The 27,959-nt window shown below is 40.9% G+C and overlaps 1 protein-coding gene across 1 annotated transcript; it reads right to left on the reverse strand.

Moving 5' to 3' along the window:
• Positions 1 to 386: 386 nt before the first annotated feature.
• LOC117694538 (nuclear RNA export factor 2-like) lies at positions 387 to 27,946 on the reverse strand. The gene is made up of 22 exons (XM_034485497.2): positions 27,801 to 27,946; positions 24,727 to 24,821; positions 19,678 to 19,780; positions 19,227 to 19,380; positions 18,773 to 18,856; positions 18,554 to 18,658; positions 18,355 to 18,435; positions 18,155 to 18,224; positions 17,916 to 18,004; positions 17,688 to 17,795; positions 17,405 to 17,514; positions 15,532 to 15,568; positions 15,069 to 15,128; positions 14,931 to 14,986; positions 14,668 to 14,775; positions 14,508 to 14,566; positions 14,279 to 14,394; positions 14,146 to 14,188; positions 13,524 to 13,596; positions 12,871 to 13,050; positions 744 to 804; positions 387 to 638 (listed from the first exon to the last, which is right to left on the reverse strand). Exons 1-22 carry the CDS (start codon positions 27,833 to 27,835, stop codon positions 603 to 605), a joined length of 1,863 nt encoding a protein of 620 aa, XP_034341388.1. The 5' UTR covers positions 27,836 to 27,946; the 3' UTR covers positions 387 to 602.
• Between the last annotated feature and the right edge of the window lie 13 nt (positions 27,947 to 27,959).

A 27,959-nucleotide genomic window follows, 5' to 3' on the forward strand; every position in this document is an offset into this window, starting at 1 on the left:
GGGAGTGCCGAGGGTTCTCAGACATCAGCGATCCCAGTCTACCCAGTCCCAGCTTTTCTATGTCCATGTCTGTCCTTGCTTCATTCCCTCACTGCTTCTAGTCCCGATCTCCAGCATGCTCTAATTTTTTAAACACACTTTGTACAGCTCCTTCCGGAGTGTAAGGCAGAAAGACAGAAGGAAGCATAGAGAGAGCTAATCACTGCAAGTAGCACATACCCTTTGCATCAGGATTTATTCACAATGTTTCCAACAAAACAATCTTTATGAGTCTGTTTAGGGCCAGTCAGAGGTAGTGGTAGACGTAAGGACACACAAGTCCTGTTGGTCCTGGCACCTCTGGCTCTTGGCTGAGGCAGAAGAAAAGCACTTCAGGACATAATAAGCAAAGTAAAGCAATTCTTTATTATGAAATAACAACTTCAGAGGGAAACAGAAAAACTGCCCCTGTGGAGAGGGGGGATTGTGTTTCTTGGTCTATATGTTAACTTTTGCTTTTTGGTCAGCCAGGCCTCTATTCCTAGGCATGGGAAAGTCTTTATAAAAAGAGATAATGTGGACGAGGAGGAATACTATATCCACAGGATGTCCTTAGTATCTTTTTATTTGAAGAATTCCTTTGGGATTTTGCCCTCATTCTGCAGGGAAAGAGTTAAAATGTCAGAAGAGTCCTGAATGTGGTCCCCATCTTGATGAAAGCATAGAAACATCCATATTTTACCCACTAGATTCTCAGACCTCACCTGGAGGGCAGTGAAGGCTTCCCCAGCTTTGGTATAGTCCCATTCATTATCTTCAAGGCACCTGAGGTAACAAATAACATGATCAGCTGAATAGATACAGAAAGCACCTTTGACAAAATCCCACACTGCTTCCTGATAAATGCCCTAAACAGAGTAGGAATAAAGGGGCCATAAAAAAGCTTTAAACAATAGCCTTATAGACAACATTATACTAAATAGGGAAAAACTCAAGGCACTAAAAGATCAGTGGGTAAGACAAGCGTGTCTACTTTTTCTACCTCTTTTCAACACAGCTCTTGAAGCCTTATCTAGAGCTGTAAGAGAAAGAGGTAAAGGGATGCAATTAGGGAAGGAATAGGAAAAAGTGTCTCCTTATTTGTAAATGATATGATTCTATACCTAAGGGAACACACTAATGGTTCAACCAGGAAAAATTCTTAGAATCAACTAACTCTTAGAATTAAATACTTTCAGCAAAGAGGAAAACTACCAAATCAGCATCCTTATAAAATTCTTAGTCTTCTAACATACCACACAAACAGACTGAGAAAGAAATTATAGGAATAATTCCATTAGCAACAGACTCAAAAATAACTTGGAATGTACTTAACCAAGGAAATGAAATACATGTAAAATGAAAACTTAAGAACATTGTAGAAAAAATAATGGAAAATACTAGAAGGTGGAAAGACCTATACTTATGAATCAGAGAAAAGAGTATTGTGAAATATGTATTCTACAAATTGACCTATCAATACAATCCCAATAAAACTTGCAGCTCGATTCTTCTCAGAAACAAGAAAAGCAATCCAAAATTTATATGAAAATACAAAAGCCCTTAAACAGCCAAAGCAATTCTGAGCAATAAGAATACTGCTGGACTAGCGTGTCTGCTCCAGTGAAGACACCATATCCTTACACATCCTAGAGGAACCACTGCACTCAAAGCAACAGATAAGAACCCTCCCCCAAAACCCTACACTCCAGAGCTGAAGCTGGGAGCCTGGCTCACTCAGGACCCATCACCCACCCAAACCCCACTCTCTGGAATACCACTCCCCTTCCGTCATACCCTTGGTCCTTTTGGCTGGGGCAGACTCCTAGATGGTCTGCTCCCCTGAAGACACCATATCCTGACACTTCCTAGAGGAACCACTGCACTCAGAGCAGCTAGAACCACTGCACTCAGAGAAGCCAAAACCACTGCACTCATGAGCATTGGAGGAACCACTGCACTCAGAGAAGAGGACTCTTCATAGCTGGTCTGCTCCTGTGAAGACACCACATCCTGAGCCATCCTAGAGGAACCACTGCATTCAGAGCAGCAGGATTTCAGGATCCCAGAGGCAGCCCTAGTCCCAGGAGTTCTTCCACCCAGGAGCTCAGGATCACAGGATCACAGAGACAATTGGACTCTGAGGAGTTCTGATACAAGCAAGATAACTGGAAAGACAGGCTCCAGTCAGAAACAGTGAGTGCATGTAGCACTAGAGACAACCAGATGGCGAAAGGCAAGTGCAAGAACATAAGCAACAAAACCAAAGTTACCTGGCATCATCAGTACCCAGCTCTCCCACCATAGCAAGCCCCGAACACCCCATCACACCGGAAAAGCAGGATTCAGAATTAAAATCACGTCTCATGATGATGATTGAAGACTTTAAGAAGGACATAAATAACTCCCTTAAAGAAGCACAGGAGAACACAGGCAAACAGGTAGAAGCCCTTAAAGAGGAAACACAAAAATCCCTTAAAGAATTGCAAGAAAACACAACCAAACAGGTGAAGGAATTGAACAAAACCATCCAGGACGTAAAAGTATAAGTACAAACAATAAAGAAATCTCAAAGGGAGACAACCCTGGAGATAGAAAACCTAGGAAAGAAATCAGGAGTCATAGATGCAAGCATCACCAACAGAATACAAGAGATAGAAGAGAGAATCTCATGTGCAGAAGATACCATGGAAAACATTGACACAACTGTCAAAGAAAATGCAAAATGTAAAAAGCTCCTAACCCAAAAACATCCAGAAAATTCAGGACACAACGAGAAGACCAAACCTAAGGATAATAGGTATAGATGAGGGTGAAGACTCCCAACTTAAAGGGCCAGTAAATATTTTCATCAAAATTATAGAAGTAAACTTTCCTAACCTAAAGAAAGAGATGCCCATAAACATACAAGAAGCCTACAGAATCCCAAATAGACTAGACCAGAAAAGAAATTCCTCCTGTCACATAATAATCAAAACATTAAATGCACAAAACAAAGAAAAAAAGACTAAAAGCAGTAAGGGGAAAAGGTAAAGTAACATATAAAGGCAGATCTATCAGCATTACACCAGACTTCTCACCAGAGACTATAAAAGCCAGAAGATCCTGGACTGATATCATACAGACACTAAGAGAACACAAATTCCAGCCCAGACTACTATACCCAGCAAAACTCTCAATCATTATTGATGGAGAAACCAAAATATTCCATGACAAATCCAAATTTACACAATATCTTTCCACAAATCCAGTACTTCAAAGGATAATTATGAAAAACTCCAATACAGGGAGGGAAACTACAACCTAGAAAAAGCAAGAAAGTAATCTTCCAACAACCCCAAAAGAAAATACTTACACAAACATAATTCCACCTCTAATAACAAAAATAACAGGAAGCAAAAATCATTTTCCTTAATATCTCTTAACATCAACGAACTCAATTCCCCAATAAAAAGACGTAGACTAACAGACTGGATATGTAAACAGGACCCAGAATTTTGCTGCATACAGGAAACTAAACCTAGTGACAAAGACAGACACTACCTCAGAGAAAAAGGATGGAAAACAATTTTCCAAGCAAATGGTCCCAAGAAACAAGCTGGAGTAGCCAATCTAATATAGAATAAAATCAACTTTCAACCAAAAGTTATCAAAAAAGATAAGGAAGGACACTTCATACTTATCAAAGGAAAAATCTACCAAGATGAAATCTCAATTCTGAACATCTATGCCCCAAATGCAAGGGCACCCACATTCATAAAAGAAACTTTACTAAAGCTCAAAGCACACATTGTACCTCACACAATAATAGTGGGGGATTTCAACACCCCACTCTCAGCAATGGGCAGATCATGGAAACAGACACTAAACAGAGATTCAGTGAAATTAACAGAAGTTATGAACCAAATGGATTTAACAGATATCTATAGAATATTTCATCCTAAAACAAAAGAATATACCTTTTTCTTAGCACCTCATGGTACCTTCTCCAAAATAGACCATATATTTGGTCACAAAACAGGCCTCAACAGATACAAAAAGATTGAAATAATCCCTTGCAACCTATCAGATCACCACGGACTAAGGGTGGTCTTTGATAGTAACAAAAACAATGGAAAGCCCACACACATGGAGGCCATACTCTACCCAATGATGACTTGGTCAAGGAAGAAATAAAGAATGAAATTAAAGACTTTTTAGAATTTAATGAAAATGAAGGCTCATCATACCAAAACGTATGACACAATGAAAGCAGTGCTAAAGAGGAAAACTCATAGCTCTAAGTGCCTACAAAAAGAAACTGGAGAGAGCATACACTAGCAACTTGACAGCACAACTGAAAGCTTTAGTACAAAAAGAAGCAAATACACCCAAGAGGAGTAGATGGCAGGAAATAAACTCAGGGCTCAAATCAACCAAGTAGAAACAAAAAGAACTATACAAAGTATCAACAAAACCAGGAGCTGGTTCTTTGAGAAAATCAACAAGATAGATAAACCCTTAGCCAGACTAACCAGAGGGCAGAGACAGTATCCATATTAATAATATCAGAACTGAAAAGGTTGACATAACAACAGAAACTGAGGAAATTTAAAAAAATCATCAGATCCTACTACAAAAGCCTATACTCAACAAAACTCGAAAATCAGGATGAAATGGACAATTTTCTAGACAGATACCAGGTACCAAAGTTAAATCAGGAACAGATAAACCATCTAAACTGTCCCATAACCCCTAAAGAAATAGGAGCAGCCATTAAAAGTCTCCCCACCAAAAAAGCCCAGAACCAGATGGTTTTAGTGCAGAATTCTATCAGACTTTCAAGGAAGACCTAATAGCAATTCTCTTCAAACTATTCCAAAAAATAGAAACAGAAGCAACAATACCCAATTCGTTCTATGAAGCCACAATTGTGCTCATACCTAAACCACACAAAGACCCAACAAAGAAAACTTCAGACCAATCTTTTATGAATATCAGTGCAAAAATATTCAATAAAATTCTCACAAACTGAATCCAAGAACACATCAAAACAATCATCCATCATGATCAAGTAGGCTTTATCCCAGGAATGCAGGAATTGTTCAATATTGAAAATCCATCAACTTAATCCACTATATAAACAAACTCAAAGGAAAAAAAACACATGATCATCTCTCTAGATGCTGAGAAAGCATTTAACAAAATTCAACACCTCTTAATGGTAAAAGTCTTGGAAAGATCAGGGATTCAAAGCCCATATCTACACATAGTAAAGCAATATACAGCAAGCCAGTAGCCCACATCAAACTAAATGGAGAGAAACTTGAAGCAATCCCACTAAGATCAGGGACTAGGCAAGGCTGCCCACTCTTTCCCTACCTATTCAGTATAGTACTGGAAGTCCTAGCTAGAGTGATTAGACAACAAAAGGAAGTCAAAGGAATACAAATAGGAAAAGAAGAAGTCAAAATTTCACTATTTGCAGATGATATGATAGTATCATTAAGTGACTTTGAAACTTCTGCCAGAGAACTCCTAAACCTAATAAACAACTTCAGCAAAGTGGCTGGACACAAAATTAATTCAAACAAATCAGTAGCCTTCCCCTATTCAAAAGATAAACAGGCTGAGAAAGAAATTAGGGAAATGATACCCTTCACAATAGTCACAAATAATATAAAATACCTTGGTGTGAATATAACCAAGCAAATCAAAGATCTGTATGTCAAGAACTTCAAGTCTCTGAAGAAAGGAACTGAAGAAAATCTCAGAAGATGGAAAGATCTCCAATGCTCATGGATTGGCAGGATTAATATAGTAAAAATGGCCATCTTGCTGAAAGCAATCTACAGATTCAATGCAATTCCCATCAAAATTCCATCTCAATTCTTCATAGAGATAGAAAGAGCAATTTGCAAATTCAATTGGAATAACAACAACAACAACAACAACAACAACAACAACAACAAAACCCAGGATAGCTAGAACTATTCTCAACAATAAATGTACTTCCGGGGGAATGACCATCCCTGTCCTCAAGCTGTACTACAGAGCAGTAGTGATAAAAACTGCATGGTATTGGTACAGAGACAGGCAGGAAGATCAATGGAATAAAATTTAAGACCCAGAAATGAACCCACACACCTATGGTCAATTGACAAAGGAGCTAAAACCATCCAGTGGAAAAAGGACAGCATTTTCAACAAATGGTGCTGGTTCAACTGGAGGTCAACATGTAGAAGGATGCAAATCAATCCATTCTTATCTCCTTGTACAAAGCTCAAGTCCAAGTGGATAAAGGACCTTCACATAAAACCAGATACACTGAAACTAATAGAAGAGAAGGTAGGGAAGAACCTGGAATACTTGGGCATAGGGGAAAAGTTCCTGAACAGAACACCAATGGCTTATACTCTAAGATCAAGAATTGACAAATGGGACCTCATAAAATTGCAAAACTTCTGCAAGGCAAAGGACACTGTCAATAGGACAAAATGGCAACCAACAGATTGGGAAAAGATCTATACTAATCGTACATCCAATAGCGGGCTAATATCCAATATATACAAAGAAGTCAAGAAATTAGACTCCAAACAACCAAATACCCCTATTAAAAATGGGTTACAGAGTTAAATTCTCAACTGAGGAAACACAAATGACCAAGAAGCACCTAAAGAAATGCTCCACATCCTTAGTCATCAGGGAAATGAAAATCAAAACAACCCTGAGATTCCACCTCACACCAGTCATAATGGCTAAGATCAAAAACTCAGGTAATAGTAGATGCTAGCAAGGATATGGTGAAAGATGAACACTTCCATTGTTGGTGGGATTGCAAGCTGGTACAACCACTCTGGACATCAGTCTGGTGGTTCCTCAGAAAATTGGACATAGCATTACTTGAGAACCCAGCTATACCACTCTTGGGCATATACCCAGAAGATCCTCCAACATATAACAAGGACATATGCTCCACTATGTTCATAAAAGCCTTATTTATAATAGCCAGAAGCTGGAAAGAACCCAGATGTCCTTCAACAGAGGAAAGAATACAGAAAATGTGATACATTTACACAATGGAGTACTACTCAGCTATTAAAAATAATGAATTTGAGAAATTCTTAGGTAAATGGATGGAACTAGAAAATCTCATCCTGAGTGAGGTAACCCAATCATAAAAGAACACACATGGTATTTACTCACTGATAAGCAGATGTTAGCACAAAAGCTTGAAATAGCCAAGATTCAACTAACTGACCACATGAAGCTCATGAAGAAGGAAGACCAGAGTGTGGATGCTTCAGTCCTTCTTAAAAGGAACAACAAAATACTCATGGGAGCAAATATGGAGACAAAGTGTGGGACAGAAACTGAAGGAGGGGTCATCTGGAGACTGTTCCACCTGGGTATCCATCCCATGTGCAGTCACCAAAGGTAGGCACTGATGTGGATGTCAGGAAGTGCATGCTGATAGGAGCCTGATATAGCTGTCTCCTTAGAGGTCTGCCAGAGTCTGACATACTCAGAGGCAGATACTCACAGCTAACCATTAAACTGATCATGGGGTTCCCAATGGGGGAGTGAGAGAGAAGACTGAAGGAGCTGAAAGGGTTTGTGGCCCCATGAAGAGAGCAACAATACCAAGCAACTAAAGCTCCCAGTATCTAAACCACCAGCCTGGGAGCACATAGGGAGAGACCCATGACTCCAGCTGTATATGTAGGGGAGGATGGCCTTGTCTGGCATACATGGGAGAGGAGGTCCTTGGTCCTGTGAAGGCTGGATGCCCCAGTGTGGGGGAATTCGAGGGTAGGGAGGTGGGAGTGGGGGCACATCCTCATAGAAGCAGGAGGGGGTGGGATGGGGGTTTCTGTGGGGGGGGAATGGGGAAAGGGGATATCATCTGAAATGTAAATAAAATATCCAATGGGGAAAAAAAGAATACTGCTGGAGGCATTACCATACTTGACATCAAGTTACAGTAAAAAAACAAAACCAAAAACAAAACCAAAAACATAATAATGAAGACATCGGGGTATTGACACAAAGATAGGCATGAAGATCAATAAAATAGATCAATAGAATAGGCCCAGTCTAACTCCATGTAACCATAGCCACCTGATGTTTCACAAAGGTAAACAATATAGAAGGAGAAAAGAAAGTTGTCTTCAACAAGTAGCTAAAATTCAGGAAAACTGGATATTTACTTATAAAAGAATAAAACCATATTCTTCTCTCACTCTGCACAAAAAACAACTCCAGATGGACAAAGGTCCTCAACATATAACCTGGAATCCTCAAACTTCCAGGGGGGAAAAGCCTGAGTATACTACAGGATTCACGTATGAGTAAGAACTTTCTGAATGTGACTCCAAATAGCTCAACCAACAATTAACAAATGGAACTTTATAAGATTAAAAGTTTCTGTAGAGAAAGAAATAACTGTCAACTGAGTGAAGAGGCAGCCTATAGAAAAGGAGAAAATATGTGTCAGCTATATATCTGACAGAGGATTAGTATGAAAAATACACTAAAACAAAGCAAAACAAAAACAAAATCTCTGAACATCAAGAAAACAACCCAATCCAAGTAAAAATGTGCTTTGGGACTGAATAGAAAGTTCTTAAAATAAGAAATATCAATGGCTAATGAATATTTTTAATGTGTTCCAATACCATTAGCCATACTGGAAATGCAAATAAGAGTTAATTTGAGGTTCTCTTTAACCCTACAAAATTAATTATTATAAAAACAGTCAAGTGACAACTGATGAGGTTGTAGGGAGAAGGAATTTCTACTCCCTTTTGTGGGATTGTAGATTTGTGTAGAAATAATGAAATCAGTGTGGACATTTCTCACAAAATTAAAAAGGTAAATTCCTTATGCTCCAGCTATATTGCTCCTAAGCATATTATCAATGAACTTTATACCCTACAACAGAGATGCCTGTACAGCCATGTTCATCACAGCTTTATTCAAAATAGCTGGGAAACGGAATCAACCTGGATGTGTCCATCTACTGATAATGAAAATGGTACATATACACGATGGAAGTTACATATATTAGACTGATGTGACCCAGGCCCAGAAAGACAAACTCTCTCCATGTTTTCTTTCCTATATTTGAATTTAGCCTTCTGTATTTAATTTTGAATGCCTATAGAGACCAAGAAGACAGAAAGGAGTCATGTAGGGACACAAAGTGGAAGAGATACAACAGGGATATGAAAGTAGAAGGGAACACCTGCTTTGAAAAGGCATAAATAGGGTTGGGATAGAGGGCTGGAGAAATAGAGGTGGGAAATTAATGAAAACTAAGGATGCAAGAAAAACATATACAACTCAATTACTTTATAAACTAAAAATATAATTTAAAAATTTTGTCTTTAAATTTTTTATATTGATTATTTTATGTGTATTATGTTTTGCCTGCCTGCAAGCATGTACATTATACGCATTCCTGGTACCTGAGATGGACAGAAGAGGGCATCTGATTCCCCTAGATCAGAGTTACAGATGGTTGTGAAGTACTATGTGGGTGCTGGGAACCAAACCTATGTCCTCTGAATGAGGACTTCAAAATGCAACAAGTGCTCCTAAATGGTGAGCCAATCTCTAGGGCCTAATTTTAAATTTGTAAATTAAAACATAAATTAAAACCACTGGAAATGGAGATACACTTCATGAAAAACGTGCAGTGGTTTCCTACAAGATTAAAATCTTCTATTTTAGGCAGAGGCTCATTAAGACACAGAATGCTAAAGGGGAAGCAAAACAATGGGATATTTTAAGAGAAGATGATCTTGTGGACTGCACTCCCCGTCCTGACCAAGTCCATGTTAGCATGTCTATTGTTGATGTCCTTGTTTAGCTCATGTTTGGGCAGCCATGATGGTAACATATTATATGTGTAGCTTCTGACATCCCTAGAAGACAAAATCTCTCACAGAAAACTCCCATTTCTGTTGGCTCTTAAAATCTTACTGTCCCCACTTCTGCAATTATCTCTGAGCCTTATGTGCAGGCAACTAAGAAATGGTGAGAAAAGGAGAAATGGTCTTCTTCGTGGATGAGCACACCAATTTGTTATGCAATATCAAATGGTCAGACCGGGGAAAATAAACATTCAAGTAACATACAGAATGAGTAGGTTGTATTGATGTATTTAGGAATGGAGAGGGAGGGAGGGAGAGAGAGAGAGAGAGAGAGAGAGAGAGAGAGAGAGAGAGAGAGAGAGAGAGAGAGAAGAGAACAATTAATGAAAAGGTCATAAATTTGAAAGAAGCAAGGAGGCATATGTGAGAGGATTTGGATGGAGGCTAAAAGTATTTTTTTTTTTAAATGTGAAACATTTAGTAAACAACTCAATAGCTTCAGAATGTCACAGAAACGGACCAGATCAGATTCACCTGGCCCCTTCCTCCTCAAGCCTATATAAGCAGTAAGGACTGCTAAGAGGCACCCTGAGACAAGCTGGGCTGCCTAAAAGTCACCAAGACTAGCAAAGTAGCCTGAAAGAAACAGAGATGAACTAAGCTGCCTAGAAGCTCAGTGTAACAAAGGACACTTTTCAGCCTCTTGAGCTGCTTATAGATTGTGGAGTGCACTCTAGATTTCCTGCTTTTGTGAACTGTCATCAGTGCTGTCATGGGTTTTGGCCATACTGCTGTCTTTGAGTCATTTATGCTGTGAGTAACCAGTTCCTCATCTATGTTCCTGTATAAGTAATGTTAATAAAACTGTTACTAAGTTGGACTTCGGTAGTATCATTACTTTAGTCTGTTATCAACTCCATATTTGGGGTTTCTTCTTCCAAGGTGTGTCTAGTTCACAAGAATCTGTCATATAAGTACAACAGATTCATTCTAAGTTATCTCAGGATAGAATTGTTCAATTAAGCTCAGTGATTATAATTAATCTTACTTGTGAACTAGACACACCTTGGAAGAAGAAATTCCAATTTGGGAACTGCTTACATTAAGATTGGCCTATAGGTATGTTTATGTGGTGTGGCATTTCCTTGATTTTAACAGATGTAGCCAGGATTAGCCCAGTAGCCCTGTATGGGTGGGCCAGGGTTGTACAAGAAGCTAGGCTAAGCAGGGAGCAAAACACTAAGCGGCATTTCTCCAAGGTCTCTGATTGAGCCCCTGCCTTCATGTTACTGTTTTGTATTTCCATGATGACTGACTGTAATGTGTAAGCCAAACAAGCCATTTCCTCCCTACAATGCTTTTGGCAATGGTATTTATCACAACAATAGGAAAACAAAGTAGGATAGTGACCCTTAATCTTCCTGTGTCTGTGTATTCATATATTCCTCTAGGCTTAGGAAGTTTTCCATTATTATTTATAAGCTTTCTACTCCTTTGTTAGTTGAGAAAAATGCCTTCTTGAATACCCATAGCTCAAATATCTGCTGTTTAATACTGTCTCAAAGTTCCCATAACTTTCTCCACTCTTCCCCAGCTCTGATTTTTCACGTTTACTAACTGTTCTGAATGCTTTATCCTCAAATTTATGCCATCTATCACATTTTAAATTTTACTGAAGGTACTTAGCAAACAGATGCAAAACATGATCAAAACCCAAACATTTGTCAAGTTTCTCTTCAGAGCATTGAAATATTTCTGACTTTATGATCACTGAGCTTATTTGAAGCAAGTGTTAAAATGTTTTTCTATCTGGAAGTTATCCTATACTGATTACTGCACAATGGAGGAGGGGTGATAGTAGTTGTCCTTTTCACTCTTGTACTAACATAGTTCTCTTTGTTCAGTCATGAGCTATTTACATGGTGTTAAGAGGTGCAGGGGCTCTAACAAGCACTCGGTTTTACTGAGGAGGACCTAGTACTGGTTTTCAAAGTTCTGGACTCTATCTCAAGTGAGAAGTAGTTCTATGGATGGCATATATGACATGGTATGGTGGTTTGAATGAAAATGGCTTCCATACACTCATACTTTGATGTTTAGTCACTCTGGGAGTGGAACAGTTTGAGAAGGTTTAGGAGGCGTGGCCATTTTTGAGGAGGTATGTTACTGAGAGTGAGCTTTAAAAGTCTCTCTCTGTAAGCTGCAAGATCAAGATCTAAAGCTCTCAGCTACTGCTCCAGCCCCATGCCTGTCTGCTTTCTGCCATAATGAACATCATGGAATAATCTTTTAAAATTGTAAGCAAGACCCCAATTAAATGTTTTCTTTTATAAGAAAATATTTCTTTTATAACTACCTTGGTCATGATATCTCTTTATAGCAATAGAACAGTAATGAAGACACATGGGCTATTTATTTCCTGTCTTATATGATGTTTCTTTTCATCACTTTGTTATAGCAGAAGCAGACATGATGGTTTTCCGCCTGATATTCCAAGTTATTATCCTGGTCAATTGGTGCTGGAATACTGTTCAGCATGTTTATGTGAGTAGATATTGGTGGGAAGACTTTGTTCATCTGTTAGACTCTACTGCTCCCCCTTATAGTTTTTCAGTACTTGTTCCTCTTTATGCTTCTAGAAATGAAACTGTTTTCTTAATATAGTTTTGGTATATTTAATATTAATACATAGAAATGCAAACAATTATTGCATTATTAATCTTATATCCTAAAAATATTTTGAATTTGTTTTTCATGCCTAGTAGTTTCTTAGTGTATTCCTTATGATTTTCTATATACAAGATATGCCACAAGGATGTTGTGGTGTTTCAAAATCCTTTTAAAATATCAGTATAGGTTATTAGGTGATACATTCTTAAACTCACTTTGGGAATGGGAAGTAAAATATTGTAATTATTTTTTCAAATTGCCTGCAAAATACCATCATTTGCTTGATCTCTCACCCCACCCATTTCTGTGCAAACACCATACTCACTTCTGAGACCAATCAAGTTTCATTCCAGATTGCACAGAGAAAGACTTCACCATTTCCTGCTGCTCTTCAGAGAGTAAAGGCTTGAATGAAGTGTCTGGTGCAAGCAACGAAGTGAAGGCCTTTTGTACCTCTTTGGGACTGGCATTTCTCACAATCAACTGATCATTCATGATGCAAATTCTAAAGAAAAAATGGACAGCAAGAAAAAGAAATGGATAAGCCTACATTATCAATGGCAACCCCATACTAACTGCCAATCACTAACCAGATTGTTTTCACATTCCATCTGTGCCTGGCTCCCAACATCCTTGTTTGGCTCTCTCTACCTATTCCATATAAAGACCATCATTTTAAATACCAACTTGACTAGAGTTTTGAATTTTACCCCAATGTATTTACCCTGCACAACAAAGGAAGACCCTGAATCAGAGATAAGCCCCATGTCTTGGCCAATGACACAACATGCAAATATCCTATGAGGAAAAAACCTAGTATCCCAATCCCAAAGTCCATACTCTCAAACACAAAGCTTAATTGTTGGGTTTATCTGTTGGCCTTCTAGAATATTGAAAATATTCTAGAACTGCACTATCATATTGTCACACTGATGGCTTTGGGCAGGTGTAGGAATTTCCAGAAGCAACACAACAGACCTTGAATCGCTGCAAGGGACAGTAATGAAGATCCTCGTGAAGGCACGGATGCGGCCTTGACATTTTCCTTCCACTTCAAGGACAAGAAACAATGTTTTCTTAGGATAGAATCTTATTTACATACTCAAATAGTATTCTCAATTCAGGATTTAATGCTGAAGGGGTCAGAATCGGTCAGTTATTGGCCTGGAAGCAGGAGGGTATGGCATGAATGGGGAGGGCAATTCATTCCCATTTGATGTGTTTCTTACAACATTTTGAAGCTTGGAATAAATCACTTCCAGTGTTTGATTGGTCTTTTTCACATTTGTCACATAGATAAGTTTAATTAATCACATTTTACAAATAGAGAACTGGAGATGTTATGAAACTGGCCCAAAGCTACAGAGTGTGGAGCTGGAATGAGAGGCAACAAGCCCCATAATCTGGGTCCCATTCCTGGGAGCAATTCATTAAGAATGGGATGGACAAAGTCAGCTTAGGATGGTTTGCAGGCAGTAGAACATGGAGAAGGACAGGAAGGAAAGGTACAGAATGAGAGAGACTGAACTACTCAGAGGTACCCATCTAGTGGAAGAAGAAGCACAAGGGGATCTAGAAAGGAAACTCTTTAGATACTCACCTTCCTTGAACAGTCCATTCACAGAAAAACAGAGCATCATTTCCTGAAAGGGATGATGGTATGAGCTATGAGCTCAGGATCCTACCCACCTCCAGATTTCTGGGTATGACTTACAGAAGAACCAGGCACTCACCGTGTGGAGACACAAGTCCACCCAGAAAGAGCAAAGATCATGCTGAGTTTTGGGTAACAAGCTAAGATAGTTCACAATATCATGTTTTGTGTGCTTCAGCAACTGCATTCGCTTCTCTATAGAGGAGTGAAAAAGCAAAAGATCACAAGCACGATACAACTTGGCCATTGACCCCGAAAACTGTCCCCTTTACTCCCTTACTTTGCCCGGTCCTCTCTATCACACTTACGTGAGTCTTGCTGCTTCTTTATATCTCTGTTATATTTGAAATACTCTTCCAAGTCGTTGCTGGGAGAAAAGAGGAAGAGAACACCATGTTTTATCCGATATAGGCACTTTCTAAGAGGAGGTACAATGCTCCAAAACAGAACTTGAGCTGTGATACTCACAGGTCTGGATCACTAACATTGGAAGGAACAGACAGAGAGAAGCAGGCCTGGTCATGGTAAGCATCGAGGAGACGAAGTCGGTCTCCATTGTCATAAAACAAGTAGTATCTAGGAGGAGGAAGGAGCAGACAATGTAGAAGAGGTTATCTCTGTGGTTTGAACACTAAGAGACCTGAATGAAATCAGCTATGGGCAAAATGGGATAAGGTAGTCCAACTTGGCTCAGCTTCCCCCACATTTCTTGTAGTTCATGGGGTGCTTACTCTTTCAGAAATCGTAGAACTAGATTTTTGATGAGTTCAGATTCATTACAGGTTTCCTGAAACAGAAAGTCATTTCAGACTATGTATCTAACAAAGTGTCTTTTAGAATACCACACCTCCTTCTTGGTCCTTTCTTACCTTGCATGGTTGGGGGGTCTCGATATCCATTCTTGTTGGTACTATTAGCTCCCTGCCGTCCTGAGGAAAGGAAGAGGAGGTTAGCAGAGCATGGGTAAATAAACGGCACTTGCAGTCTAAGGAGATCCAAAGACCCAAGGAAAAATAAAGGGACAGAAGCAGGGTTTTAATTGCTCCTGGAAATTCCAATGGTTATATAGTGAGGCTCTGCTTGGTGGTGGTGGTGGTGGTGGTGGTGGTGGTGGTGGTGGTGGTGGTGGTGGTGGTGTGTGTGTGTGTGTGTGTGTGTTGTGTGTGTGGATATTTTTCTGGGGAGAATATTAATGAGTTTTCAGCAATCCACATCATCTAAAATGAATAATGATCTGATGCAAACATGTAATGTCCATGAAAACCAATTTTAGGATAGACGTGGATGTCATTTAAGAGTGAAGTAAAGACACTGTTCAAGGCAGAAACTTACCAGACGCAACAACTTGGGAAATAGGTCCTGTATAGCACTGTAAAAAAAATAAAGCCAAAAGATGTGATTTGCAGTTCAAGTTTGGCTAGCTTTTATTCCTTTGGGGGCTCTGGATCGCTCTCCTCCTCCTTCTTCCCCCAGAGTACATCCCACCCACACTGCACTGGCCACTTCTCCAGGGACAGAAGGAGCTACACTGGGGGCCTGTGGTCCATGGCTTCCTTTCTCTCCTTGCCTGTATTCTTTCCTCGGAGTACCCATAGAAGGATCTGCACGGAGCAAGGCACTGGGTAGCAACCCAGGGCTCTGCCACCTTGTTATAGATATCCAGTGTTTTACAGAATTCTGGTACAGGGAGTGAGGGAAGGCAAGCTGAGGACTCAAGAAGCAGAAAAATGGGGTGGTGGCAACAGAGATGGAGTTAAAGTAAGGTCGAGGGAGATATGAGGGAGACTTAAGATAGAGCAAGCTACACCAAAAGAATGGGAGATGATCTGTGTAGCCTGGTGCTAGAGGTCAATTATAGATATGGTTAATAGAGGAGTAAAGGGCTCCTCTGCAGCAATCAGTTTTCCTCCAACCTCAAGCTGGTCCTGGGACACAAAGCAAGGACTTTACAGTACTGTGCCCACTATGCTGACCTCAGGCTGGGATAATGAGCATTCTTAGGGGCAGAAGTTATTCCTCTGGAGAAGATATGCAAGGCACGTGCTCAAGCTCAAAACAGTATGGGGAGCATATGGCCATTCCTTATGGTCTTCATTGTCTCCTGAAGATCCCTGTGCACCTGTGCCTGCCTGAATGGGACTCTTATCCTAGGAGTCAACTAGCTTGTCTTAGGCTGTACCCTAGGTAGAATGATGAAAAAGGTAGGTAGGTTAGTTGGTAGGTAAGTAGGAAAGGAATAAGAGAGATATGGAGGCCTCTGGGGGCTTGTCTTTCCATATTTCCAACCTCTTCTGCTTTCTGCTCCCCGATGGCAGCCCTTTTCTGGATCCTCCATCTAGGGAGTTCACATTTCTATTCAAGGAGGGTAAAGCTCCCAACAAAAGGCCATGTGTGCATCACCCAGGGTCTCAGCCCTCAGCTTAGAGCAGGTCAGCCTTCAGGGCATCCTGGGACAAATTAGGTGATAGTTCAGAAACAAGAAACAAGAAGGCTCCTCTCAGGACAGCAGAAGAAGGATGGTACCATTGGTATGAGGCACTGGAGGATTCTGGTGGAATCCAGATATTCTGATGTGAGAAAAACAACCCACACTGTGTGAAAGGGAGAGGGGCAGGGTAAGAAGGAAAGGTTGTCTGAGAGAATAGCTGAGCATATAGAGAAGGCAGGGCCTGTTTTCCTCCCAGAGGATCAGAGGTACCTAATCTTGCAAAAGTACATAAGAAGAGTAGCTCAAGCTGTCAGTGGATAATGGTGCCAGTGATGGTTACTTTTGATTTTGGACTTGACCTAAAAGTAGAATAACCTGAGTAAGGAGTCTCAGTGAAAACCTGTCCATACTAGGCTGGCCAATAGCATGCCTTTGAGGGCATTTCTTAATTGGGTTGGTGTGGAAAGACCCACCGAGAATATAGGTGGCACCATTTCATTTGCTAGGCTTTGGACTGGGTGAACCAAACTGTGAATGGAGTGCTAGTATGCATCCATTAATTCACTGCTTTCTGCTCCTGACTATGGATGTGATATGACCAGTTGCTTCAAGTTCCTACCACCTTAACTTCAAAGCAACGATGAACCGTAACCTGATCTTGTGGGCCAAATAAGTTGTTTGTCTCTTAAGTAGCCTTTGGCAGTTTACCATAGCAATGAGAAAGAAAACTAAGACACTGGCAATGAAGGGGAAAAGAACTTGGCAGCTGTTGTATACCTTATATACTCAGCATGATCTGAGAAGCAGTTACAGAAGGGGTTTCCTTCTAGCCACAGCTCTTCCAGCTTCAGTTCTTTCAACTTGTCCAACTCCGAGATAGACTTCAGCTGATAAAAGATGGGGAAGAACTGGTAAAGCTGTCTCAAGGAAAGAAACCTTGAGGCCCAGTATGTGCAGCTTCCATCCTCCTTCAGAGTCTGACTGCATCTTACCATCACCCTGGTATGCACCCACTACCCACAATCAGCCCAACTCGAAGTGCTCCCTTCTCATATCTCACTTTATTTTGGGAGAGGTTCAGAATCTTAACTTGAGGGGCCTTCTCCGTCATGTCACACAGTCCATCCAGCTGGTACAATTTGTTGTTTTTCAAGTTCAAGGACAACAGCTTTCAGAGAGGAAGAATGCAAGATGTGGTTACTATTCTGGTGCCTTGGTGACATTTCCTCCTTCATCCCATGCCCTCCAACCTTCTACTTAAAGAAATGTGCAAAATCTATGGCCTCACTTCAGGGATATTGCTTTCAATGATCTGTAGTGTGGCAACCATGCAGCTTCTTCGATTCAACATCATGTCAATATCCTTGTCCATTAAGTCTTCAGAAAGTGGAACAAAAGGAAGTAGGAGGCTGTCAGGGGTCCATTTGGACCAGCACTGGTACAGATACCCTTCCCCATCCCTATGTTTTCCTCTTAGGAAGATCCATCTACCCTCACATAACCAAGAATTACTTTAGTTACGCATACCCTGGTCAAATCGGAACTTCTCAAGGTCCAGAGCTTTTTGGGAGGCATCATACCGTTTCATCATAGATTTCTGGAGAGATAGAGGTAAACAGAATGGCTCAAAGGCTCTGGGGTTCACAGTGTCCCGAATGTCAGGGAGTAAGAGGAAAAAGAGGTGGGTCTGGGAAGTGGACACACAACATGTCTTGAGTCTGCATTACCTTTAGATGTGCCATTTGTTCTGATGTAAACTTGTTTTGCACAGAATAGGGTACAACAGAAGGACTGACAAAGATAGATATCTGTGAGAAGGAGAGGAGGATAAATACCATGATCTCAAATTCCAAAGGTGATGCTCAACCCTTGGCCAGTCGCCACCCATTCCAGGACTAGTTAGTGGAGAATGTTGTTAGTACACACTTTTGTGCTTGTTTCATCACTAATCTTGTAGTTGACTTCCTTCAATGCAGAGGCAGTCTTGGCATTCTGAACAAAGAACCGGGCCCGATTTTTGTCATAGTGGAACTACAGGAAATGAAAGGGAAAAAACAAACGTTAGAAGCCAGCAGCCCACTCCTGCTGAGCTAGACCTCCCTCCTCTGTTCCCTCGTGTCTCCCTGACTTTTCCAGCCTTCTTACATCAACAGGGATGAAAGGCACACTACAGAGGTTCTGGATCGAATTCATTAGCCATGTCTTCTCATACTTTCTTCCACTTGGAATCTACATTTACAAATAAAGAATAGGAGAGATGAGAGACACCATTAAATCAGGATGGAGAACAGACTTAACTACCAAGTAATATTTGTCGAACACTGTAGCTAGTGTTCTACCTAGCTTTAAAGAACTTCTAAAGGGACTGCTGATATGGCTCTTTGTTTTTGTGCTAAACACATGTCTTCTAGACCAGTGGTTCTCAACCAAGGGACCAAACAACACTTTCATAGGTGTGGCATATCAGATGTCCTGTCCTGGGTTTATCCTTTTGCCATGCAATAGCATTTCTTCAGGTAACTGGTTGTGATCAATATGATCTTCCTTCTTTTATGATCCACAATAGTCTAGCTAATGCAAACCTTATTAGGATACTCACTGTGACCTTGTACCATCTCTCCCCGGTTCCATTTACAGCATCCAGATCTGTTTTGCCCTCCTCAGTTTTTCTATCATCACACACATTAAGAAAATATTGATCCTCATAACTGAATCTTTCTCTCCTCCTTTTCAGCCCCATGTCATATGGAGCACTAGGGAAGAAAGAGAAGCAAAGTGGCTGTAAATGCTAAGAAATTATTTTATGAATTGTTCCCACAGTAACACCATGACTACAATGAGAGTGGCTTAACTAGTATTCAATCTCTATTATTCTTCAGTTTCCCAGTGAATGAAGACCACAGAGAATGAAAGAGGTGCACAGTCCCAAGGCTGCTACCTGTCAGTTGAGCTACTTAGACACATACTATGTTGCTTTGGAGTGCTCATGGACTCCCTTATTACCGAGTTTTTATTATTTCTCTTGGAAATTTGAAGGTGGAAGCACATACCCATGATGATCAAAACGATTGTTCTTCCTGTCAAATTTATTCCAGATATAATTCACACCTCTCTTTTTTCCTTGAAAACCATGGTGATGATTCATTTTGTATTCTGAAAGTAGGAACAATACAAGTTTGAAGATATATCACCATGTTTAGAATAATAGGAACAAATTATTATCAACAACAAGATGAGCATGTCTTCCCTTTGATTAAAAAAAAGCTACACTACTTTCCACAATTCACCTAACTTCCTCCAATGCCAGGTTCCTCAGTAAGTAAAAATTCAGGAACTAGGGCTGATTATCTTTTTTTTTCTTTTAGGAGTGATTTTGATCTGGAAAGGATTTGATCTGGAAAGGCCTCCTATAATCTCAACACCTGGAATGCTGCGGCACACCACCGCAAGAAAATTCAAAGAATCATAAGGACATATTTTAAAAATCACTACTCCAACAGTCTAGAAAATCTAAAACGAATAAATTTTTTGACATATACAACTTACCACAGTTAAATCAAGATCAGATGTGAAATTTAAACAGACTCCATATCCTTCAGTAAAATAGAACAAAAATTAAAATTCTTACAACCCCTTCCCTCGCAAAGAAAAGAAAGCTTAAGGACAGAAGGCTTGATCACAGATTTCAACCAGACCTTCAAAGAGGAATTAATGCTAACACTCCTCAAATCATTCTACAAAACAGAAGCAGAAGGAACACTGCCTAACTCTTTTTACAAGACACAATTATTCCAACACCTAAATCACACAAAGATTTAAAAAGGAAAGTAAATTATAGACCAGTTTCCCTTGTCAATATAGGTGAAAAAAGGTCTCAATAAAATACTTGCAAAAAGATCATCCACCATGATGCAGGGATTGTTCAACGCATGGAAAGATAAATGTAATCTACCACATACAGGCTGAAAGTCAAGAACCATAGGATTATCTTATTAGATGTAGAACAGCCCTACACCCCTGCATGATGAAAGCCCTGGACAGACTAGGGAGAGAAGGAACACACCTAAACATAAAAGGCATGATTTACCGTAAGCCTACAGCCAATGTCAACTTAAATGGAAAAACTCAGTTACACTAATATCAGGAACAAGACAAAGATGTCCACTCTCTCCAAATCTATTCAATGTAGTACTTGAAGTTTTAGCTAGAGCAATAAAGCAACTGAAGGAAATCAAAGGATAAAATAGGAAAAAGAGAAATCAAAGTATCTTTATTTGTAGAAGATACTATTTTATACATAAATGATGCTAAAATTTTTACCATGAGTCTTTTACTTCTGCAAAGTACTAGGATACAAAATTAACACACAAATTTGTAAACTTACACAATGGTAGAATAAACCTTGAACGAATTGCCAGAGCCTAACCAAAAGCATACATTAAAATTTCAGTCTCTTCCCCATCATTGCATTGCCAAAATTAGTTGCCCAGTATGACTCACATCCTGATAGATGGGGCAAGAAAATTGGTAAGGATAAAACGGCCTTGTCTGGACAAACAACTACAGGGGGAAGAAACTGTAGACTTGCACATAGCCACAAAAGTTGCATTCCCAAAATCCCTTATATAAACTCCAAGTATCCCCTTCCCTCTTCAACAGACACCCCTTCCCATCTGTGTCTGCTCCTGGCTGTTTGAAATAAAAGAGTCCTGTCTAAAACAGTTCTATCTGCTGAGGTCAGACTGGTCTCTTTTTCTGCCTCTTGTTCCCTTAAGCTGCCTCAGAAATCTAACTTTATGCTGCTTCAGAAGTTCAACATATACAAATGACAGAGGGAAGAAAATCACAAAAGAAGCCCCCAAAACGAAGAATGAAATATCTTGTGGGTAACTGTAACCAAACATTCAAAGACTTATATAATACAAACTTTAAGACATTGAAACAATATCAGAAGATAGATCACCCATCCTTATGGATTGGTAGGGTTAATATATTAAAAATGGCCATCCTACCAAAAGCAATATACTGATTCAACATAATCCACATCAAAATTCCAACACAATCCTTCACAGAAACGAAAAGAACAGTTTTGAGCTTCATATGGAAACATAAATACCCAGGATAGCTAAAATACTTCTGAATAATAAAAGAACTGACGGAGGTATCACCATCACCAAAACTGTACTACAGAGCTATAGCAATAAAAGCAGACACATAATCAATTGAATTAACCTAAAGACCCAGATATAGCCACAAACCCAACTTTTGGGAAATTAGCCAGAAATACACACCAGATAAAGATAGAATCTTCAACAAAAGGTTCTGGTCAAATTGGATGGCTCTGTGTAGAAAAATTCAAGCAGATCCATACTTATCACCCTGCATACTATTCAACCCTAAATGGATCAAGTACCTCAATGTAAGGCCAGATATCCTGAATTATAGAGGATAGTGGGGCTAGCCTCCCAATTGGTAGGGGAGGTAAACAAAAAGTCTCATCCCAAAGCATTATTTTGACATTAGTTTAAAAAACTTTTACAATGGTTTGTTTTAGTTATCTAGCATCTGTCTAATTTTGTTTACTCGTTTTTCTTTATTATACATTCAGTCACTGTTTTATTATCCTTTTCCTGATATTCTTTCTTTCTGTCTTTTCCTTCCTTCTCTTCTTCTCTTTTTAACTTTGCTTCTCCTGTATTCTTCCAATTTCCATAACTCAAAAGAAAGCAGGAGAGATAGCCATACTAACAGATATATAAAGCACAACACACAAGAAACAAGAAAAAGCAAGGGAACATTATTACTTGAAAAGGTCATAATTCTTGACTTACTGATTTCAAGGCTACTAAAATAGTTGAAATAGTGGAAAAACAATTCAAAATTTCATGTGTAAAAATGATCAATGACTTCAAAGAAGACATAAACAAGCAGATGAATGGAGTAAGAAATTAAAACTTAATGAATCAAATAAAATACAAAAGAAAGCTTCATCAATATACCAGATTAAGCAGAGAAAATAAAATGAAGAATCAAAGACATTCTGAGGAAATTTTATATTCAGCCATTAGTAAAGGGGGGGGTGGGGAAGATGGCTAAGATTAAGAAAACAATGACACCAGATACTCGAAAGGATGTAGGTGGGATTGCAAACTGGTGCAGCCAACTCTGGAAATCACTGTAGAGAATTCTTAAAAAGCTACAAGTAAATCTACCAGGTGACACAGCCACACCACTCCTTCTTGCCTGTGCCTGTGCCTGTGCCTGTGCCTGTGCCTGTGCCTGTAAGACTGTACTTTATTTGTTATTCTAGTCACAATAGCTAGGAAATGGAAACAACCTAAATGCTATTTAAAGGATGAATAGTAATGAAAATGTGGTACATTTACACATTCAGCTATAAAGAAAAAATGAAATTTTCAGGTGAATGGGTGGAACTAGAAAATATTATATTGGGTGAAGTAACCCAAACCCAGAAAGACAGATCTTATGTGTTCTCTCAAACTACAGTTCCACGCTCCAAATCTTCAGATATGAGTATATATCCTAGAGTAATCACAGAAACCAGGAAAGTAAAAACAGAGCACAGGGGGCACTAGAGAAGAGTACTGAATGTTTAAGGAGCAATGTTTAAAATGGGGTGAGGGACTTTAACTGGAGAGAGAAGACAGAGGACAATACAGAAGCAGGGAAAGAGATATATAATAGTAAGAATGTGTGAAAAAAGCCACAATCATTTTATATCTACTTGAAACTATATATAAATATATATGTAGCAATACATTCTACACACATACACACACACAAGCACACAGACTGCATGTGCACAATTTAAATGGAGTTATGCCATTTGGGATGATGAGACCCTCCTCAGGAGCCATAGAGTAACAAAACCTCCAGTACCAGACTTAAGAAGCCTTCTTTTGAATTGTTGGTCATGGGAGTCCAAGAGACTCCCAAAACAAAACAGTCTGTTGCTGTTGCCCTTGGTTGCCTCCCACAGGTTGCTATTCCTGAGGATACCATATACTTCAGACACATGACTCAACGGATTTGAGAATGTCTAACTGAAATGCTTTTGTAGGGCTCGAAGGTTCTAGGAAAGCTGCCAAGGAGAAAAGCAATTAATAGTTCTCCCCAGTTGTAATGCCAGACATCCCTAAGGATGCAATAGTGGCACTTATATCTTGGTGGTAAACAACGAACTGTCTAATTGAACTTAAAGGCTGCTCAGACAGAGACCATTTACAGAAAGCCAGAACAGGTCAAAATACAGCAGAGACAACAACTGAGTGTGGGGAAGCTAGCCCTAGCTGATACATCTGAAACACAATTCCTACATTTTAGGCTCAGAGAACATTTCAGCAGAGGGAGCAGAAAGATTGTAAAATCCAGAGACTCACTAAGTCTGCTGCACAGTTGTGATTTCTAGATATGACAGGGAGGCCACACCTCTGAAATCTCAACCATCTCAGGTTTGATTTATAAAGACCTGAACCATGACATCATCAGCTGACAGTACAACAGGAATGGGGAAATTTTCCTGGGACTATACTCCTAGATGAAGAGCTACAGTAAATTCAAGACTGCCGAGAAAGAATGAATTAGTCTTCCCTAGGGATGAGCTTCTCAATAACAAACGTTCAGCTTCAATAAGCATATACATACATGCAACAGTAAACAGACTCAACAAGTTGTTATATATTTATTTGCACATGCACAACAACAATTTTAGAAGACTAAATATGAGAGAGAGGGGAAGGACATGGGTAAGACTGGATGGAGAAGAGGGAGGGAGAAGTTATGTAATTATATTTTAATTGAATAAAAACAAATTTAAAAACCAAGACATTGCTAATAGTTGTGTACTTTGATCATATGATAAAATTGAATTAAAAATTAACCATTTCCTGAGTTTTTAATTAATGGATTTTTAGCTGAAAGAAAAAGAAAAAGAAAAAGTAAAATGAAAACTAATGTTTTTGAAGATCACTATACTGTATCAAATATAGTAAATATACATACATTTGAGAAAATACTCCTTTATCACATTCCATATTACTAACAATTTATAAATTTTTATAACAGGAAAATCCTTTCACCTGAATGATAGTATGTCTCAGATCTCTTGTATGGTAGACCATATCGATGTTTCTGTGTCTCAGAATTAGTCTTCTTCAGAAACATCATGGAAGACCTGAGAGAAGAGCACAATGAAACTGATTTATTTAAGCTGCATGCTAATAAAATAGCACAAACTAAATATTTTCTATGTTTAATACAATATTTATTTCTTATTTTTACTTTTTAGACAGGTTTCACACTATGTAACCCTGGCTGGCATGGAATTCACTATATGCACCAGCCTTGTCTTAAATTGCCAACAACACTCCTGGTTGAAATTACAGGTATGGACTACCAACCACATCCAACTTCAATACATTTAACTATCTCAAATCCCCATAACACTAGCAGTATGATTTATTTTGCTCATTTACTACTTTTGTAAGTCATCTCACTTGTAATTTTATTTAGTATGTTTAAAAATTATACCACCATTTATACATAAAGTTATAAGAATGTATTAAAGAGGGAATGAAATAAGTGGTGGCTAGAAAACTGGAGGAAGAACAAAGAAAGAGTGTAAAATAGTTGGATTTCCCCAATTCAATGAGATTGCTCCATAGACACTTTGAAAAACAACTGAATTTTAAGTAAATATTCAGAAACAAAGTCTACATGTTTACACCATGGCTACATTCACATTCCCAATGCTTTTCAAAGTCTCCCTTTCTCTCCCCTTTTAAATGAATAAAACAAGGCAGAAATTAAGATTGTGTCCATAGGAACTGTAATAAGTTAAGCGCTCGGGAGACAGAGGCAGGCAGATAGATCCCTGGAGCTTTGAGGCCAGCCTGGTTTACAGAGCTAGATCCAGGATAGTCAGGCTACACTAAGAAACCTTGATCAAAAGACCAAAATAACCCCAAAGTTGAGCAAAATAATCCCAAATCAGAAAGACAAATAGGGCATTTTCTCTTTAACAGAATGTAGATTAAACCACATGCATATCTATATGCATGCACACAAATAAAAGGAACGTAGAGAAAGCGAGGGAAGGGAACTAAAAGAAGAAAAAGAAAAGATAACATGGTTATGATGATTTCGTGTGTTTTTTCTCACAAGTCAAGAAGGAAGGGACCAGAAGAAGGGACTGAGGTGGGGACATGAGAAAGTAATCAGTAGTGAATATGAACATTAATAAAAATGTCCAAAGAGGAACCCTTGCTTTCTCAGGCTAATTTTTAAAAGTCAAAAGCTTACACAGACAATAAACCAAAGAACAATAAGAAAAAGACTAGGTCTCAGCTAGGAAGGTATTGTTTCGACGACTCTGCCCCGTCACTCCCCGTTCCGCCCCGTTCCGCCCCACCACACCCCTCCCCACTCCGCCCCGCCCTTCCCCACTCCGCCCCGCCCTTCCCTGCTCCGCCCCGCCACTCCCCGTTCCGCCCCGCCCCACCACACCCCTCCCCGCTCCGCCCCGCCCTTCCCCGCTCTGCCCCGCCCTTCCCTGTTCCACTCCTCCCTGCCCCGCCCTTCTCCGCTCCGCCCTTCCCCGCTCCGCCCCGCCCTTCCCTGCTCCGCCCCGCCCTTCCCCGCTCTGCCCCGCCCTTCCCTGTTCCACTCCTCCCTGCCCCGCCCTTCTCCGCCCCGCCCTTCCCCGCTCAGCCCCGCCCTTCCCTGTTCCGCTCCGCCCCGCCCTGCTGCGCCCCGCCCTTCCCCGCTCCGCCCCGCCCCGCTCTTCCCTGTTCTGCTCCGCCCCGCCCTTCCCCGCTCAGCCCCGCCCCGCCCCGCCCCGCCCCGCCCCGCCCCGCTCCGCCCCGCCCCGCCCTTCCCCGCTCCGCCCCGCCCCGCCCCGGCCTGCCCCGGCTAACTGTGACGCTTCACTTCCCTAACTGGGGCTTTCTGGAGGCTACTCCCCACTCCACGTGGGGGAGCCCCTCTCCCGCGCATGCGCCGTTAGGCCTCTTCCCCTCCCCTCAGCCAGAGGCAGCCCCTCCGGCCCCGGCCCCCACCCCCACCCCCGCCCCCGCCCCCGCCCCCGCCTCCGCTCCTACAGTGCTGCGGCTCCAGGCCAAGTCACTTTGAATCCCAACCAAGGTCCCCTACCAAGGCTGACCGCACCTTCCGCGTGCCCCTACTCCCCTGCGACAGCCCAACTCCCCAACTGTGGTTTCCCTGTTGCCACTTTGCCTCCTCACACCCGGGTCGCTTTGCCTCCTCACACCCGGGTCGCTCCACCTCCTCACCGTGGCTTTCCCGTGGCCAATTCACTTCCTTGTCGTCGAGACTCCCTTGTCCTTGTCCTGCCTCCGGCCACTTTGTCCCCTCCACCCACGGCGGCTTCGCCTTCCCACTGTGGTTCTCAACATACCCTTCGAGGCTGCTCCGTTTCCCACTGTGGCTCCCCACACCTTGCCTCCCTGAGGTGACCTGCTTCGCCTTTAGGTGGTCTTCGATTTCCCGCTTAGCAGTTTGGCCACCTCGACGTGGCTTTGTCACCATCGGAAGTCTGCTTTGCCAGTTTGCCTCCAAATGGGGTTTTCCCACTAGTAGCTTCCAAACCCTGAGGCGGTGGGTCCCAGGTGTTTGCTCACTGGCCACTGTCACCACTTTTTCTCCCCTCTGCTGCTTTTCTATTGGTGGACCCTCTTGTCGCTTCCCGCCATTTCCCTCCTCTCGCCTCTAGTGTCGTGTCCCTCCTCAGCCTCACACTCAGTCTCACCACCAAAGAACTAGACGGCCGATGCCCACCCCGCTCTTTGCACACAGGGTTTCCATATCATACGTGGAAAAGTTTGACCACATTAATAAAATGTCCCTTTGCCTCCATGGAAACCCCTCACCTCAGCGTCGCGGCGGGCCACACTTGAACAAACCTGTAGAATCACCTAGGTCTCCTAACATAAACTCCTCCTACCCTACGAGATAGAAACATCAGTCCGGTCCGTGGGACTTTAGTCAGAGCCGAACCGGAAGGGATCACAGCTCTAAAGATACACTCTTCCTCACATCTGCCGACACCGCCATCAGTATAACTAATGGCTGGAGCTTGGTACTTATTCTTCAGAGCTGTGTATAAGATTACTAAAAAGCTACTTTGGCATCCTACCTGCCTCTCGGATTCTCTCCTGGAGAGGACCACATTACTCCAACGACTAGACTGAACGGCTGCTCGCTCGCTCTGTCTAGTCTCCAGGAAACTGAGGCGTGCCTCGTGCTCAGGGCGTGCTCTCTTCAAATGCCCTAGAGGACAGCGTCACGTGCCCAC

This window comes from Arvicanthis niloticus, chromosome X (assembly GCF_011762505.2).
Source record: "Arvicanthis niloticus isolate mArvNil1 chromosome X, mArvNil1.pat.X, whole genome shotgun sequence".
Lineage (NCBI taxonomy): Eukaryota > Metazoa > Chordata > Mammalia > Rodentia > Muridae > Arvicanthis > Arvicanthis niloticus.